Raw genomic sequence first — 18,822 nt, forward strand, 5'->3', positions numbered from 1 at the left:
TAAGTCATGTAGCATTGCTCACAATATTGGCTATAGTAGCCATAAGGACTCCCAATCCATTTTCTAAGCAACTAATTTAATTTTATTGGAAAATGCAGTGAATTGGTATCAAGGAAAAACCTCAAGGACTAAAAGCATAGTCCATGTTTATATATTTTCCCCCTTTAACAAACTAAATAAACAATAAATGGGTCACATCCCTGTCCAGGATGGGGAGGTTGGAACTACATGATCTTTAAGGTCCCTTCCAAACCATTCTATGATTCTGTGGATATTAGGAGGGATCCAGTGATCCTATGTCTTTTGCATTTCCCTTTCAAAGTTTTCTTCTAATTGCAGAGTTTTAGATAGTTTTGGTCACAGATGCCTATATTAATAAATCTCCTAATTTACAGACTCTCAGGAGAAGTTTATGTTAATACAATAATTAATTCAGTCTTTTAACATGAAAGTTAGGTCAAGCAAGGATCACCACATTTGGAACATAAATCCATAGTTTGCAGTCACATACGTACTCAAAAGGACAACTTCAGATTAAGTATACTTATATAAAATATTACAAAACTGGAGACACAGCACAAAGTCTGTGAAAAGATAACACCTGAATAAAAACATCAGTAGTTCTCCTATTTCTAGCACTATTTTAGATCAATTACAACAATAAAGATATGCAGTAGACTAAAAAGATCAGAAAAAAAAAGGAAATTCATAGATGAAATTACAACAGATCACTCTGTGGAACTGCACCTGCAGAAAGCAAGCCCCATATTGCTGCATGTTACATTTTCTCCAGAAGTCTCACTCTAGAATCCCTCAGCTCACCTTTTCTTTCTCTAACTTCTCATTCTCACATTAATCCTCTCAGTTCACAGCCACCCTGGGAGTGCTAATACTATTTTCAAGATTACACCATAAAGCATAAAATTAAGCATTACCTCCCCCATGGTCCTATATAACTATACCTAAAGAAAGCAATTCTGTGTACATTTTTCTTGATGACAGTCAAAAAAATCCTCTTCTTCCCTGCAAATGCTTGTCCTTGCCCTCACTGTCCAGTTCCTGCTTTCTCCCAGCATCATAGTAGAAGCTAGACTTGGCTCATCTCTTATCAGCCTTGCAGGCACAGAAAACCATGTAGGACCTCCTGCAAAGATAAGACTATTTATAAGCACAGTCACCTTCAGATCCCAGTGAAAAGAGGGTCCAGTCTATACTGAGTTCTTGTAAGTCTGAGTCCCCAGCACACCACAGATGCCTTGACCTGTCATTATGCCACTTCTAATACCCCCCTACACCCCTAAGTTCTCCCTTTTTCTGCATCTATCTAATCAAACTGAATTTTGCCTATGTGCAACAGGTTAAAACTAAAACAACAAAGTCATGTACATGGAAGACACTACACCACTAGAAATCTCAGAGGAAATTATTCCTTCTATGTGCCTTCACTGCCTGTTTGCAGTTGGCCTGAAACCATGTCACCTTCATGGGGTTTAAGTTAAGGCTTGTGACTAACACTTAAGGCAGCCTGGAAAACAGGACAGATAATCATCACCTATTACTTTAAAAAATTCTCAGTATAGAAGAATTCTTAACAAAGAACATGAAACAATGTATTACTGACACCAGTACCACGTCGTTGTCCCCCCCACATCCCTGAAAAAAAAAAAATTCCATGGCTGAAGTACATGAAAAACCTACAAGCATTTACTAAAGAGACTGAAACCAGCATTTTAGAGGAAGGAGTTGAAAAATTACAAAGAAATATTTTAAAGTGGGAGACATTTTGAAAGGTCACTGGTAGCCCCAGCTATAAACAAGACCAATCCAATCACATTTTTCTAGTGAAAAAAGAACTGAGCACCCAAAACAGAGCAACCAGATATTATTTCAGTGATGCATACAGTGAGGCACAGGAATCTGGGGTTGGGTTTTTAGGCAATGTAAGTTTAGAGGGCTTTTCATTTTTTTTTTTTTGTCTCTTTCTCCTAATGAAATTCTGCAATTTTCCCTAATTAACTCAATTTTATCATTGGGATTCTTTAACTCCAAAATAATAAAGTCCTAGTGGTCTAATTTTATTCTTTCAGTCATACACCACAGATTACAGAGAAAAGAACCTGTGGCCTACACCGTGGAGTGGTTTGCCTCAGACACAAATTCCATTCTCTCAAGAAAGACAAAATAAGTATGTTCCCTTTTATTGACTTTTACTTTTTTATGGATTAGTTAGGAGGCTTACTTTTACCTCATGGACTGAACTTGGTCTCTTCAATAAAAACATCAACTTCAAGAGCAAACTGAACTCTGTTAGTTTGCACATACAGCTCTAAATATTCTTTTGAGATGCTCACTTTCAGTTAGAGAACTGCTGCTTCAAAGAATGTCTACACTGGGCAGTGCAATACTAGGTAAAACCCTAAGATTGTAAATCAAGAAACAGATTAAAAAGAATTAATTATTACATTTCATGATTCATTCTTATTTCGCACACTGCTAGAGAATGATCTTTATCACTGGTTTGTCAGGACAAAGCCTCTGATCATCTTCTACAGTTTTAAAGCCCCTAATCTCATCAGATAATGGCTGCAACAAAAAGGCTAAAACAAAAAATACATAATATTTGCTTCAGCTTCATCACAAGTGTACATTAGGTTTTTAATGTTATGCCATATATACATGCGTGCATATGAGAGAATCAGGCATACAAGAAATAACTACATATGTAAGACTGGAGGAATTTACTGACCAGCTATCCAGGAAAATATTCTTCTCTACTAATGAGAAGGGGGAAAAAAAGTGAGCTGTTCTCAGCTTCTGGTGAAATGCAATATGCATCCAAGACACATGCTAGAGATCTGTTCAGTTCACATTAAACAAATGCAAGGATTTGGAAGTGAAGAAGTTGGACTGGATACCAATTATTAGATTTTAGCTGTCTTTATAGAAAAAAATAAAGTCTTAGGAATTTTTTCTGCTGCAGCGATGCACAGTGCAAAGAAATAAGAGACATCTGTTACAACAGAAAGACCTGGGCACAGACCTACACTAACACAAGTCCCATTTTCAAGAAACATTCAATGAATTCCCACAATACAGCTAGCAAAACCACATTTAAACACCTTGTTAAGGTACACCTTTCCATCAGCATTTGGCACACTATTGGTAATACACATGTGATGCTCTCTTTACAAAGAAAAAAACCAGTTGTATCAAATAGTTTCTTCTCATTTCTATTACATGATAAAGGTGATAAACATGGCATTTACCTTCTTCAAGATCGAACAAGAGGAAATTATTCATTGCTCCTATCTAAAATATCAGCAAAGGCATATTGTGCAATATTTAAACCGAAAAAATCTCAGGAAAATGTATGTAGTCTTTTAAAAGAGAGCCCAAGTTACTGCAATTATCTAGTGCAGCCTTTACTTTTAAAATTCCTTTCTTTCCTCATAGCACTTGAAACTGACAAACACAAACGTTTTTATTCTGAACAACTTCAAGCATCTTGTTTAAAACTGGTGTAAAAAGAATGCCAAATATTGTGAAGAGTATTTACAAAACCATTGCCAAATGCATGCCCTATACTTCCACCTTTTACCAGACAGGCATTCTGTCTTTGTTTTTCCATTATTCAGAAACAAATGCAGGAGAGTGCAGCCTTGAAGACAGTCAAGCCTTTTTTAACCAGCACAGAAAAACTGCTGTTCGAAGTTCCAAGTGCTGCTCCCCAGCACCAGCTCTATCAAACTGTCCCATCAGAGCTTCAGCCTTTTATATTTTACTTGAGAGATAACAAACTTCTAGTAGTAAGATTCTTTGCAGTGAAGAACTATGTTTGTCATCAGAAACTGGAGTGAAACAACCTACTTTGTGAAAAGGCAACAGTACATGACTTTTTCAATATAACAGTAAAGAATTCGTAAGACCACACTTCTCCTAGAAACTGCCACATCCTTTCAAGTACACATTTTGAACAGAACACAGCTATTTTTAAAAGCAGCTTTCCATACTACACGCGTTCAGAAGAGTCAGATCCATTAACCTTTATACATAAACAAAATGTTCAAAACATTAAAGCATTAAAAAAATTACAGACACTAATGTGAATGATGGCTATGAACCTTCCTCAAGTAACTAAAGTAGAATCTTTCCCTTTAAATTAATCAAATGCAAAAGATCAAGCAAAAGCTTTAAATAACTGCTACAGTACTGTAATAGTATTTCACAGCTAAAATCAACATTATTTCACAAAATATGCACATAAAAATGCATATTTACTTTAAAAAGGGAAATGCCCAAAAGAAAGGGAAATACCAAAGCATATTGCATTCTACTTGATAACAGAAAAAAAGTAAATCATCACTGCTTCCTAGGAAGCAGGGCAATAAAGTTATAAATATCTTATTACATCTTGATAATAAATGTTTATGTTGAAATTTACTCCAGAAAGAATTACATTCTTTTGACCACTCTTCATATAGGTTTCTTTCAGGAACATAACTACTTGCACACATAGCTCAATATCAAGCAGAGAGGCAGAAATCAATAGTGAATAAGACAAGTGAAAAGAAAAAAATATTAACATGGTTTATTACAAACAACTTGCATAAAAATTCCACAATTAATCTTCTCATAAATATGGAATAAATATAACCATGGAAGTATGAAATTTTAAATTTTGTTATGAGTGGATATTTTAAAAAATAGAATCTTAATATATGCAGCTTTAAATCACTGTATTCATTTTGAAATTTTGCCTGGTGGAACACATCAAAGTAATTTAAAAAACAAAATCAAGTTTGTTGAGTAAGAAGAATAGACTTGCAGTATAATTTGAAGCTCAAGCATGGGCCCTGATGAACAGCTGTAGGGGAAAAAAAGAGTTCTCAAAGGCAATGACCACCACAGCTATGTCTTCCACTCTTGTAACGCACCATAGGAAAAGCAGCAGTCTCTTAAATAACTGGATTCTACATTATACAACAATTAAACACCCTTCACATAGGAAAATATCTTCTATTTCTAAATCTACATAATAATCACTTTTCCCTATTCAACATCTTTCCCATGATTATATGTGTAAATGCTAAGAAAAATGCCTCAGCCACAATTCAGCTGGTTATGACTAGATTTTAATATCTAATTAAGATGGGTCAGTATTTCAAAGAGACACTAGTAGAGATTAACTGAATGATACAATAAATGGCACTGACTCAAGTGGCAGCAGTATTTTCTTTGGGTCTAGAACAAAGTACTATCCTATGCAAGAGTTAAAAATGCTTTCATCCACTCTGTCATCTTAAAGAATGTCTTTTATTAATGCAACACAGACGCCTGCCAGGGTTCTCTTATCACCAGAATCAATGCTGCTTAAGGTGCTGTATTTCAGACATGACCTTACACCCCAGTTCTACTTTTGTTCACTGTGGGGCCATATGCACAAGAAAACTTGGCCACCTAACTTTTTATTAGTATTTCTGTTGAAGAGCTTCTTTCTTTTCTGTTATGCCACATTACTGAGCTCCATTCAGGGGTCTGCATCAGCAGGGGTTATATAAATTCTATAAATAGTACTGAATATCCTAATCATAGATGTAAATATATGTGTCTTATGAGACTGGTACTGGTACTGTCTAATAAGTTTGTAAAACACACAGACATTATGAAACTGTAACATATTATTATAAAACATTTACATACTCAAAGACTGCAAAACAATAGGATTTCCTTACTATGACATATTTCCCTCCCACACTTGAAAGCAAAGCAAATTAACATATCATCATACTTCATACATCTAACATCAGCTCTTTAATACAGTTCATAAAACACAACAAAAGTTGTCAATCTCAGCAGTAAGTCAGAATAAGTGCAAAATAAGTTCCTTACTAAAACCATCTGACATATGGATTGACTTTTCAAATACTTAAAGGCTTAATATGCCTGCCATTTACAAATCAAAATCAACTCATGTGATAGGCTAAAATCTGGTCGTTGATCTTCTACTGCTGAAACAGAAAGGAAACACTATCCACTTCTGAGAATGCCAAAACCAAGGCTCTGAGTGGACAAGGCCTTAGAAGTACTACTTTATTCAGTGTGTTACCATCATTCCTTGTTAACCACAGCACCTGTTTGTAAAGCCTAAGAAAAAAGAATGGATGGATCTTCAGTTTGAACATTTTATTTTGCTATACATTGAAAAGCACTGATAAATTAGAGAAGGGGTGTAACAGTAATTCCTAATTTTCTCTACTAGTAACACTGTGGTATGTGACAGTGGAACAATCGTATAGCTCTTCCACAGAAGTTTACAAATCCTTCTGTTCTCAAAATTAAAAGCTATTGAGGAGATTACCTTAAATATTATGAGATTTTAAAGGTTACAGTAAAATTATATTTATTTATTATTAAAAATCTTCCACATAACACACCATTTAAAGCAGAAAATATTCGCACGTTCTGTAATAAACTTAAGCTACGCTAGGGTTTGAACAGCCCAGACTAGCATATGTACAACCCCTGTCATGTGTCAATAAATGTACAATCACTATTCAAAAGCAAAGTTTCTGAACTAATCGTACTCCCAAGTGGTCAAGAACTTGTGAACAAGAACTGCTCTTTATCTAATTTGAAACATTTAATCCAGCACATTTAATCTGAACCTGCCTGATTCCACTTTCTAAGTTTAAAGTCTGATTTCAACCCATTGAAAATGAAGGGAGTTTTGCAATTGATATCCTGAACTTCATCCCCATTTCTCCAAAAATAGTTTTCCTCATTTTCTTCACATTTATGTCCAACCTTAATGGCCTCACAGTTCTGTTTCTTCATATTGATAACACACCTACGTTTACCTTTTCTGATTATTTTTTCTCTGTTATTTTGTTTCCTTTTTAAAAAGTGTAATGAAAGTGAAAGTATACAGGGCTTTGGATCATCTCGCAACATGAGGACAGGGGAGGAGAGTAGGCCAATGGCCTTCAATTAATTTTTGAACCTACAAAGTTTTCCTCTAAAATCAGTATGCAGCAACAAACTTAAATCTACAAGGCTGGAGTTGGGGATTTTTTTATTTATCAGCTGACATGAGACTCTGAGAAACAGTCAGTGGAGTGTAAAATAACTCCTGTATCAAAGGTTAAAGACCACTGAACTAGATCCTGAGTTACGGAAGGGACATCTCTGTAATACTGTGATTCATCCATCTCATGGCAAGTAATTTTGCACTCTTTACCAGTTCAGCAACAGTATAAAGCACTAAATCACAAGTATTTTGTATTTCCATATTGTCACATGAATTAAAAATTTTCTGTTATAAATAACCAACAATTTATTTGTAACAAACAAAAATATTTCCTAAAAACATGTGTATGAAATTTACATTTCAAAGAAATCCCAAGCAATTGTTAATTAATTCTGTTTGGAGCAGTGGTTTTAAGAAACTAGTTGTACCAAAGAAAGAAAAACCTTCAAAATAATTCTGACATAAATGAAGAATCTTGATTATCCTGACCCCATCTCCTAACAACCTCAAGCTAAAACAAAGACTCAACATAAAGAATGAAGTTTATGCCTGTATTCCAGAACAAGGAAAAAAGTTTTTTTAATATGTGCATTTGGGCGGGCCAGTGTCTTTACACAAGCTACGAGATACCTCTGTCAGGTGCTGTACTTGTGTGTAAACTCCACATTAACAGAGGTACTATACAATTTGAATCACGGGGTTTGAGTGACAGGTGCAGCTGCTGGCAGCTTTTAGATTTTAAAAGAATAAACTCCTGGAAAACATTCAGGTTTTAACAAAGCAAATACAAAATCTTCTTGGCAGGATCAGTGGCCAAAAACCTTACAGACCTATTAAAAATACTTGTTAAAAGAATCAGCTAGAAAACACCGTTTTTTATTATTTTAATCTCTTACTTTAAAGGCAGGCAGCATAAGTATTCAGTGGGTAGAGAGCAAACCCCTTACTCATCTCCCAACAAACAACTGTGTTTTCTCTCTACTTTTCTTTGTATTCCTTTCCATTAGATTTCAATTGGAAAAATGTAAAAGCTCCCATCACAGCTTTCCTAGAACACTAGTTCAAGGGAAAGCAAGATCTAGAATGAAATGACAGCAGCAGATGCAGAACTGCTCAGCCTGTCTTATGTAATTTGCAAGCCTAAATGTCAAGCCAGTCAACACTAATAAGAAAGTTATGGCTTCTTAGACCTCCATGCAACTCTGTACTCTGTCCTAGCACCTCACAGGGAGGGAATGGTTCCTTTCAAAGTAACCCTAGAATGCAAACCTCCTTCCTGAAAAGGCATTGTTACAACCAGAAAAGCACCTCTGAAGTATTTAATGAAACCATAACAAAACAGCCTTCAGAAGCACATTAAACAAAGTTTTCAGCAGAACTGTATTTTAAACAACAGTGATTTGCAGTGGTTCTTAACATCTTTTGTTATTTTTATTATGCTATCATTCAAAACAATACACAAAGCAGTAGTTTGTACCAACAGGATGATTTGTATATCCAAAGCAAAAGTAATTTCAGTCTGAGCTCCCATAGCAAAAAAAAAAAATCTGAATCAAAATATCCTGTTAGATACCCAATTCTATAAGAATAAAGCAATTTCTGACATGTGTCATCTAAACATTTCAATCTCCTCATGTATTATTCACAGAGGTTATACACCAAAGTCTGTTTGTATATGCAAATCCCACAATTCTATTACTACCTGAAAACAAATTTGAACACTTCTAGAATTAAAAATAAAAGGAGCAGCTTCCCTTATTTCAAACACTTGGCCCCTACAGCCATTTGATGCACTGACCTTGAGGAAGGCCATATAAAGGAAAAGTTACCTTTTCTTCTGGCTTGGCAAATTCATGACTACAGGTAAGGTCATACGAATCTGTCTTTCAATTTTTGGTTTACAGAGAAGATTGAGAAAGCAAGTGATAACAGAAAAAAGTGTTTGTAACTATCTCACTGCTGAAAACCAGCACTATCAAGTGGCAGTGATGAGAGTGTCTTAACAAGATAATTATTGCCAAAAATATGACAAATTTAGTCTCCCAAACGACAAAATGGTAGCAAGACAAAAAAAAAATGTAGCTAGTAAGTCAGCTAGTATGTCAACTCCAGCTGTGTTCAAAATGCTTAAACACATGAACCTAATAAAACTCAGTTCTGAAAAGACAACTGTGAGAGGTTGGGTGTTTTTTTGGATGAGGAACTCACCCAGACTTCAAGTCTGTAATCCGTAAGCAATTAGTAGCATCTAGTCCTACTTTTCCATTTCTGACCACACTGGAAATGAAGGGTGAAAGTGCTGGAGAAATTCTGTTCAAGGCCACTTCAGGTGACATTTTATTATATTCTTCCTTCCTTTTGTCTTCAGCTGCAAAGGGAGAAAATAAAAAAATATTTTCAAGCATCCTACTTGTTTGATGGAGATTCACATGTACTCTGCAAACTTCAACAGAAAATAAGCCAAGCACGCAAAAGATCAGGAGTGTAGAATAACTGAACAGTGCACAGGTTTATAAAGAAAAAATAAACACAGGTAGAGTTTTTTTTCCCACCTCTGCAATATTCAATGAAGTCTGTTTATTCAGCGTCAACATAAAGCTAGAATTATCTCCTAGGCACCTTTAATTAAGGCCCTAACACTCTGAGAAAGAGACATAAAATTGAGGGCCACTCTGACATTTACAGCCTAGCCCTTCTTGTGGGCATTCCCAGTCTGTAATGGACAAGTCACACTTGTTCAGCTTCCCCTGAGAACTCACATTAACTGCAACGGGCCCAGGGGTTTGATACCTCTCTGTATTCTCACCTGCAATTTCTAAGAGCACTAGTGTGCCTATAATCAGTATTACTTTTATACTACTTCATTAGGTAGCAACTTATAGGACTTCATTATGCCTTTTAAAAGCTACTACTGCTTCTTTTTCAGTGGTATCACCACACTTTTTGAAAGACATTCTAATCTCCCTTCACATAACAGATCGGGAAGCTGATGTACACATATTTTACGCACAGTTTGTTCAGAAGTGCTTGCAATTGCATGACCTTAATCTAAATCAGCTAGGCCATTAATTTAGCACACTTCAGGAACCTGCTGCTTTCTAGGTGAAATGCAGAAACTGAGCATACACACATGCACCACGAAAAGACTAGAGTACGTGGACAACAACAGACTGTGGCAGGAGAAGTGGGAGAAAAAAAGAGTAAGCAACCTATTAAAATGTTAATGCATTTGATCACATTTTAAAGCACAAAGTATGAAAATTAACTGAACTTAGTTGATTTCGGAAAACAAGGCTGTAAATGACTGAAGATAACATGAACGTGCCACTGTTAAGTGGGACAGAAGTGCTCATACACAGACCTTCATCATTAAAAAATATTTTTAAAAATAACCATTTCATTGAAAAACACTAATACACACTGCATTCACTTTCTTAAAAATGCTGCATATGGACTGCTGTATTAGTAAGTGTTCTGTAACAAGAGTGTGAACAACTCATGGCAATAATTGCAATTTTCTGTTGTTTCTCACACTCAGTTTACAAGCATTAATTAGTAACTAATGGATATTCTACAGAATCTACTAAATCTCTGTAACTGGGAGCAACACGAAATTTCACATTCTGTTCTCATGAAAGCCATTCACACTGGAGTAGCAGGAAGCAACGCTCAAGAGTGTTTGTCCTAGATATTCAGACTGTATCTTAATAAAGCAAAGGCCAGACACTTTGAGGCAAACAGAAAGACTAATAAAGTAAAACTTCCTAAAAACAGTAATTATCTTTAATACACTGGCTCCTACATTTTATGGCAGGGAAAAAGCTGAAGACTAAGTATCCATGCCCTGACACATAATGTGTTCTCATATATCATGTGTGTAATTGACAATGGAACATCTTAAGTTTGTTTAGCAAACAACTACAGCAATTTAAGATACTACCTCCAGTTTCTACTTTTCTACTAAAAATTTCTGCCTGCTCACCTTTATTCTTCCCCAGAGGGACTGAGAGAACACAAGCCCACACTTGACGAATTTCAATGCAAAGTCCAATGGCTTAGATTGAACTGCTAATAAAAATTAGTTTAAGCTAAAATACTTTGCGCAAGAGTGGCTACAACAGGGCACATACTTCAGTCTGCCAGCCCTGCTGCAGGGAAGAGTAATTTCAAGGAGGGGGCAGCTGGACTGGTGAAGCTAAGAACTTCTTAAACCATGAGAATATGCTGAAAAACAAGCTATCCTTCTAGCAATGCTGAAGTTATATGTGAAGATCGCAGAATTGGTTCTGAACATGACACATTTTAACGGGACTGTGTTATGAGGGTGAAATTGTGAGTCGTGATACAGCTGGTGATCAGAACTGGACAGATGCACCTTCCATAATGAACTTTAAAATGCAAATCCTTATCTTTTTGTTAATAAAATTTGCAGATATTGTCAAAATAAGATTTAAATGACTGTTAGGCATTTTTCTGTATTTTATTGCATAATTTTTAAAAATCACAGTATCTTCTATTTAACGAGCCAGATACACAATACTTAAAGGGTTGTTGTCAAGTAAACTCACTGATTTATTTTGTAAACAAAGGGCTTTACAAACTAGAACACAATTTTTATCAGTTTCCTGGTAAGTTTCAGTTGTCATATGCATTTTTTTCCTCAGCTTAAGTTTCCCACACTAGGGGAAACTGAACACAAACAAACTCAGGGGAATGAAGAAAAACAAAATTCACTGGACTGCTTCCCTCCCAAAACAAAACCTTTGGAAGAAGCAAACAAACTCATAGTTGAATCCTCTTAGATTCAGCTGGCTATCACTGTGACTTCGGGCTGATATTACACAGGTTTCACAGTAACCATGAAGTCTCGGGCACTGCTTTGGGCACGGCAGAGAGTCGGGATGCAAGATACTCTGTCCTTCCACCATCGGCCATACTATAACGGGGATTTTTAAAAGGAAAAGGTGAATACAGTGATGGAGACCTGGAAACGTGACAGGACCTTTCCTGTCTAGCCCTCCTGGCGTGGCCGTCTGCAAGCTGGTTGTGTGGTTTTCACTTTGGGGGCGGGTGGCAGGAACTTGTGTCTGGGTGTGAGGGGAAAGGAGGGGACTCACGACCGCCGCCTCCTGCGGCCGTGCCCGAACACATCCATGGAATGCGATCAGCAATGTGGATCTGCGGAGCCCCGGGTAAACGCCGAAGTTACCTAAGCCCTGGCACGGAAGAAGGCTCAGAATCCCAGAGTGGGTAAGGATGGAGAGGACCACAGCGGGCCACCTGGACGAACCTCCCCGCTCAAGCAGGGTCATCCTAAAGCACATGGCACAGAATTGTGTCCGGGAAGTTCTTGATTATGTCCAGTGAGGGAGACTCCACACCCCGGCTGGACAATCTGCTCCAGTGCTCGGTCACCAACAAAGCCAAGAAGCTCTTCCCCACGTCCAGGAGGAACTTTCCGCCCATCACTCCCGTTCTGGGCTGACCCCGGCCAAACCCCCCTGCCTCCCCAGCTGGTGCCGCCACCCGCGGCGCTGGGCCCGCCCCGCCCCGCCCCAGTGCTAGCACCGGCCTCCGCCGGCTCCGGGCCAGAGCCTCCCGGCGCCGGGTCCCCTTCCGCCCGACGCTGTCCCGGGAAGGGCTGTGCCGTAGCTCGCTCCCTCCCGCTCTCCCTGCCCGGCTCGTTCGCCCCATCCCGCCCGTCCCGGCCCCGCCATTACCTACGGCGGCCGGAACTCGCCGCTTGGCAACGGCGTGCACGCCCCCGCGCCCGCCGTGCGCGCCCCCGCCCCGCCGCGCGCCGTGCGCGCCTCCGCTCCCTCCGCGCCGCCGCCGCCGCCGCCGCTCCCACCCGGGCCGGAGGGGTCTTCACCAGCCCAATATTGGTGTCCGCCGCAAGTGCCTGCGCGGGCCGTGCCGCCGCACAGGGCGTGAGGCGACGGTTCGGTCACGGCCGGAGCGGCGCGGGACAGAGGGGAAGGGGGCGGTGGTGGCAGCAGGCGTTCGGCAGGGACAGCCCTGCCGAGCGAAAGTCCCCGCGGGCAGCCCGTCGCCCATGGCAACCCGAGAAGCCGCGGCGGGGCCCGGGGCGGGTCAGGGTCAGGGTCCAAGGGCCGCCCCGGCACCATGGCCGCGGAGGTTGTGGTGGTGGGATCCTGTATGACCGACCTGGTCAGGTTAGTACGGGATGGGGGTTTTCTGCCCGAACTGGGCGGAGCGACCCTGAGGTCATGGGAGCGCAGAGCGTCACGGTGCCCGGGGAACAGCGTAGGCACGCCGGGCCTCCCCGGGCCAGGCCGCGCCGGGATGCGCCCCGGGCCGAGCCAAGCGGGTGTCACGTCTCTCCACAGGCCGGGAGGGCAGAAGCGGGGTCGGCGCCAGGCGCGGCGGGCGGAGCGCTCGGCCCCGGGCAGAGGGAGCCGCGGCTGCGGCTGAGCAAAGGACCGAGCACGGACACAGATTGCCCAGACGGGTCATGGAGTCTCCATCACTGGAGACATTCAGGAACGGTCTGGATGCGATCCTGTGCCATGTGCCCTGGGATGACCCTGCTGGAGCAGGGAGGTTGGAGCAGGTGACCCGCTGCGGTCGCTTCCAGCCTTATCCATTCTGGGATTCTGAGACTCTGAAGGGGGGCGGCTGCTCCCGGGTGATGTCAGCTGCAAACAGTACTTTGAAAGAAGAGTGTGGGAACAGGGAGAGGTTTGAACGTGTTGCGTGCCGGAGCTTTGATCGCCTGTCTGTGGCTCTGGAGAGGGGAGAGGCTCGGGTTTGTGTTTTCAGCTGTGCCGGGTGGGTCGGTGTTGGCCTTGGCTCGGGAGACAGCGCTTCGCAGGCACTCGTACGGGAAACCTGGAGCTCTGCTACGCGTTATCAGCAAAGGATTCTGAAACGACTTTATGAAAATAAATAAAGCTGGTCAACCGTAACACAACAAGCACCTTTGTCTCCACTGAAAAAGCCAGAAAGGTTAATATTGCAAAGAAACCAAAGTTAGCTCCTTGAATCAGTGGGTTGCAAGTTGATCACTTGCATACAACATTTCGTGTGACACTTTGAAATGAGATTGAGGGAAAGGAGGGGAGATTCAGGGCCTCCCAAAGTATTCATATCCAAACTTATCAATAAGTGCACATAGGAAGCTCTCATAAATTTAGTAGCTCTGCACTCCAAAGCTATCTTTAAATTATTAAAAAGTTTTAAAAATTATTATCTTAATTTTATCTTTATTCATTTTCTGAGCATTTTGCTTTTCAAATTAAATATTTGGGTCTCTTTTTTTCCTTTTTACCCCCCTTATTTTTCTTTTTTGTATGTAGGTAAGGTTTGGAAACTTCTTTGAAAAACTGAAGTACGGAAATTCATGAAAACTCTTGGTTCCAGTAACCCGGGCTTTGTAGTCAATGCTAAATAACAAGAGAATTCAAGCAAAATTACAAGAATTCACAATGCAAATTCTAACCTGAACTGGCTGGCATTATCAGTCCTAGTACACTTGCAAATCAGTCTTTGATTTGCAGTATTTTAAACACATCTTCATACTCCATATGCAGACTTGGTTGAAATAGGATTTAAAGTGTATGTATCTGGGCTTCATCAGCTTGTCCTGCTAGGAATTCTGCAATTAAAAATGTCCTTTATCAACAGACAATTATAACCAAAGCCTGTGGGTCAAGAAAGTGCAGAATACATGATAGAGGAACATGCTGAGGAGTGAGTACTGCTTAGGCATAGATTTGTGTTGCAGAAATGATGAAGCCCCTTAAATAATCATAGAACCTGTGTCAGAAAGATTTAGTACTCTGTGTAATTTGCAGAACACACTGGCAGTTTTCCAAGGAGAATAGCTGTCTTGTAAGTCGGAGTAAGGACTGTGGAACTGATCTTGATGTTACATGTGAATGAGCTCTCAGATGCTTATGACATTGCACTGAAATGTAAAAGTTGGTGCTCTAACCTCAAGACATTCCTTTTCCTGTCTGTCTAAAATGTGGGGAGAAAAGTAATCAAAAAACTGTCTGCCAGTGTAAGCACTGCTTACAACTGCAGCTTTGGGCTTTTCTTGGCACTTAAACAAACAAACAAGAAAACTCCTTTTTTTTTTTTTTTTGACTGCAGAGTTTACACTCTGGGCTGGAGTGACAGATTCTGTTACACTGAGATTAAGTGGCTGAAGAAAAACTGCTTCACTTTTCAATCAGCTCAGAGGGTTTTGTAAAGTGTAGAAATGCTATCACATATCTGACTCACCATTATTAACCTCTTCTTTAAGGAGCAGTGAAGGGCTTTTTATAAGTGATAAGCTAATCTGCTTCAGTTGAAAAAGATGGGATAGCTTCTTTCTTTCTGTTACTAGCACAGAACTTCAGGCACTTAATAAAATAAGAAGAACAGTATGTTTAAATGTAGCTGGTGGGAGTTTAATCTGACCAAAATTTCCATGTAGGACCTATGAAGACATTGTTTAAATGTATCCTGGGTTAGGAAAATTTGGGTAAAATTACCGGAAAGTACTAAGCAGTAGGCTTGATTGTGCCTAGGTGGAACAGGAAACTAAAAACTTTATGAAATATAAAAGCTTTATGAAATGTAAAAACTGTCAGGTTACGGTTAGGATTAGGTTCCAGGAGCATAACTTGTGACTGTCTTTGTATATGGGATTTAGAGGGGGCTGCATATTCTAGATTTAAAGCTAGGGTTCATTTCAGTTGGAATGAAGGAGCATTGAGGTTTTGTAAGTTTGTCATTTGTGCTGATCTTTTAGTTTATGAAAGACATGGACAACAGTGATCATGTTAAATGCCTATCACCCATTTGGAGGAGCCTGAATAAATTTGTGAGAGTTGCACACAGGAAGCCGGACACATTTTAGTATACATTATGTGGGCAATGCTGTGTTGTAACTTGAACTGGTAATATGCTCTGTTGGCCCTTTAGGAGACAACCTTGGCCCTCTCTCTGGAGGGCTAGAAGCTCAAGGTCAGACTTGAAATGGTAGTGGCAGATTTTAGATGTTAAGCATTCCCAGGTCTGTAGATGCAAGGTACCAAAAAGCTTCAAGCCACCTTTGGGCACATGATTGCCAGATTCACCATGAAGAGAAGTTAGCATATAATGTTTTTACTCAATACAGTAAATTAATGATTTAAAGAAGTGTAACGTCTGTGTGAAATGGAAATGTACCCTTTGAAATGTGCTGAATCTTATGGAATGACCAAGACAGGAAAGGACAGAGACCTTTGGTTGAAGACAGATACTCAGATATAATTCTGAGAAATAATCAAATTCAGAAGAAAGGGTAGTGTGTCTTAAAATTCTTCTAAAAGTAAGGGCCCAGTGGTTTGCTTTTAAAACACTGTTCTCATTGGAAATTCTTTTCTCATTGTCCTGTAGCGCTGCAGTGGCAGCATGTGGGTTTTCCAAAGTGAACTTCATATGATCAAAACAGCCTCACGTACATACATGCAGTAAGCCACACTCTTTTGGCTTAATAGGACTAGGAGCAAAACATATTTGTGGTCACAATCACAATCAACACTTCATTGGCAATAGCAGGCAATAGTAGTAGAAAACAAAAACAGCATTTTTCTATATGATCTAGATAAGAAACCAGATGGGTACCATCCGCAGTATTATTTAAATAGATTCTCTTCTGACTCATATTTGCAGACTGGTCGTGGCATTGGCATTTTAATTCATATTAAATCAGGACAAGACTAAACATATAAACCAATGAGAGTCAGACACACTAAAACAATTAGAATAAACAGGAGAAACTTTGGCATGGCAATTGAAAACAGCAGAAGCATAGAACAAAATGTAAGATGGAAAAACAGTCTTTGGATAGTCACAACAACAACAGTCTTTCAGTTTAACTCAAGAGAATGACACCACACTCCAAGTAGTGGAAAACTGCATTTTTCAGAATGTTCAGAATTTCTAGGCTTAGTTTTCTGTAGACCTCTTTCATCACGTTTCTTGACTCCCTACAGGGAGTAGAGCTAGAAGTACTGTTTCCAGCCCCCCGTGGTAACAACCACTGTTAATAATTGCTGCAAGTACTAAACTGATTGACTGTAAGCGTTCAACAAGACAGAAGGACAAGGCAGAGAAAGCACTGAGCTCCATGCGCAGTAGTGTGCTGCTGATCTGCAGCTGGACAGCGGTGACAAATGCACATTGGTATGAACATCCCAAACACATCAAACCCTCTTTGCTAACAAAGCACAACCTCTGCTTGGGCCAAATAGCAAAGGTAATTCGTTAGTGAGATTCTGTGTCTTCTTTTAAGTCTCTAGTGGTGATTATTGTCTGCTAGTTTGTGCTGAAGTTAATGGCTCATTGGAAATGTCCATGGTCCAAAACTGTGTCTGCTTTCCTTTTCAGAAGTGCAGTATTTGGAACAATAATTGCAGACTTTTTTTGGTGGGAATGTGAAAAAGGAATTTTCTTACATTTCTTTTGAGTGATCAGAGGAAGTCTTGCATATGACTTCATTTTCTTACTTGCTTTGTTTCCAGGTCTCATACACATTTCCAGATCTCCACTATTTCTCATGCAAGTCACCAACTTTTAATGTTTTTGCCTTGTTTTGATATTTTTTTCCTTTTCAGCTTCTCCTAGCAACGATGTGTTCTAGAATCCTTCAAATCCATTTCATTTGTGTTTTTGTTTTTATCTGTAATGCTTCCCCTGCAGCAGCCACTCCTCGTTCTAGTCAATCTGCCATTGCCAGCAGCATGGGAAAGCACAACTGTGAAGGAATACAAGCTTAGTCCAGTTGAGGAAATTAATCTTTGGATCCAATGAAAGACATCAAGGCATGAGAGAATGTGTCATCTGTGAATTGTTTCATTTATGTAATAGTGAAAAATCTGGGCTTGATTTCAGACCCAGTGCTGTCTGCCCCTTGTCTTCTTCTCTGACCTAGCAAAGTTTGGGTGCATTTTAAATGCAGAATGTACAGGCTCAGCATTTTGTTGTTCTGCTCTGATTTTAAAGAACCTAAATGTTTAGAGAAACTCCTGTTTGCCTTCTGTTGTGCAGCAGGAAGAAAGCTGTGTCTTGGGGGCCCAAAACCAAAAATGGGATAAAAATTAAGTTGATTAAATCTTCAGTAATAGCATTCAGTAAGAAAATTGTCTTCTGTGCATATGCAGCTTTTGAGCATCTCTACTGGCCCAAACACTGGTGATATGGGGCCTGATCCAAACTCATTCATGTCAAAAAAAGCTTTTCACTGCTGCAAACTGAAATTAAATTGTTGTCCTCCAGAAAAATCTGAGTGATAGCTCATTTTAGGGTGAGACACAGTTTAATATTCTAGCATGTTAAAGGTATTTGGTGTTATACCCCAGGCTTGAAAAGCTTCCGACAAAGTTCCTCTAACAAAAAATTACAAAATACTGAAGAGAGAAAAAGGAGGGAAAATGTCTGCTTGGGTGCTTCTTAAATTAACACAAAATAACTAGGGCAAGGCCACCAGGGACTTTTTTTAACTCATTACAAGAGCTGCATTTGCAACTAAGGTTATGAACCCCAAGCAAGAGACAGTGCACCATTGATCCCAGCTGGCACCTTCTAAAAGACACTGTTGTTTGTGCCACAGAGGATGCTGTGGGTCCTCTCTGAGAGGGACTGGTGGTACTAGAACACCTGCTCAGCCCTTGTTTTTGGCTCTTATCCATGAAAACGGGTTTTTTCCTCCCCTTCCTAAATGGAAATGTGGAGGTTTTAAAAGTCTCAGGAAAGTATGAATGTGAAAGTGGTCACACAATGTCTTTCAAGTTAAGCGC

At 39.7% G+C, this 18,822-nt stretch overlaps 2 protein-coding genes across 6 annotated transcripts in view; one reads left to right on the top strand and one right to left on the bottom strand.

The window, feature by feature from the left end:
• The window catches only part of BABAM2 (BRISC and BRCA1 A complex member 2), a 167,911-nt gene extending 155,094 nt beyond the window's left edge, over positions 1 to 12,817 (bottom strand). The window contains exons 1-2 of one of the 2 annotated variants that reach the window (XM_033056139.2): positions 12,748 to 12,817; positions 9,236 to 9,395 (exon numbers count right to left, since the gene is read on the bottom strand). In XM_033056139.2, coding sequence (XP_032912030.1) covers positions 9,236 to 9,363 — 128 coding nt within the window. In that variant the 5' untranslated portion in view covers positions 9,364 to 9,395; positions 12,748 to 12,817. Of the gene's footprint in view, positions 1 to 9,235; positions 9,396 to 11,009; positions 11,029 to 12,747 lie in introns of those variants that run through there. The other variant, XM_033056141.2, reaches the window with a different exon arrangement.
• Positions 11,849 to 18,822, top strand: part of RBKS (ribokinase) — a 75,899-nt gene continuing 68,925 nt past the window's right edge. The window contains exon 1 of one of the 4 annotated variants that reach the window (XM_033056144.2): positions 11,849 to 12,277. In XM_033056144.2, the coding sequence (XP_032912035.1) occupies positions 12,186 to 12,277 (92 nt within the window). In that variant the 5' untranslated portion in view covers positions 11,849 to 12,185. Of the gene's footprint in view, positions 12,278 to 13,053; positions 13,204 to 18,822 lie in introns of those variants that run through there. The other 3 variants (XM_033056145.2, XM_033056142.1, XM_033056143.2) reach the window with 3 other exon arrangements.

The sequence above is a fragment of the Catharus ustulatus genome, chromosome 3, assembly GCF_009819885.2.
Source record: "Catharus ustulatus isolate bCatUst1 chromosome 3, bCatUst1.pri.v2, whole genome shotgun sequence".
NCBI lineage: Eukaryota > Metazoa > Chordata > Aves > Passeriformes > Turdidae > Catharus > Catharus ustulatus.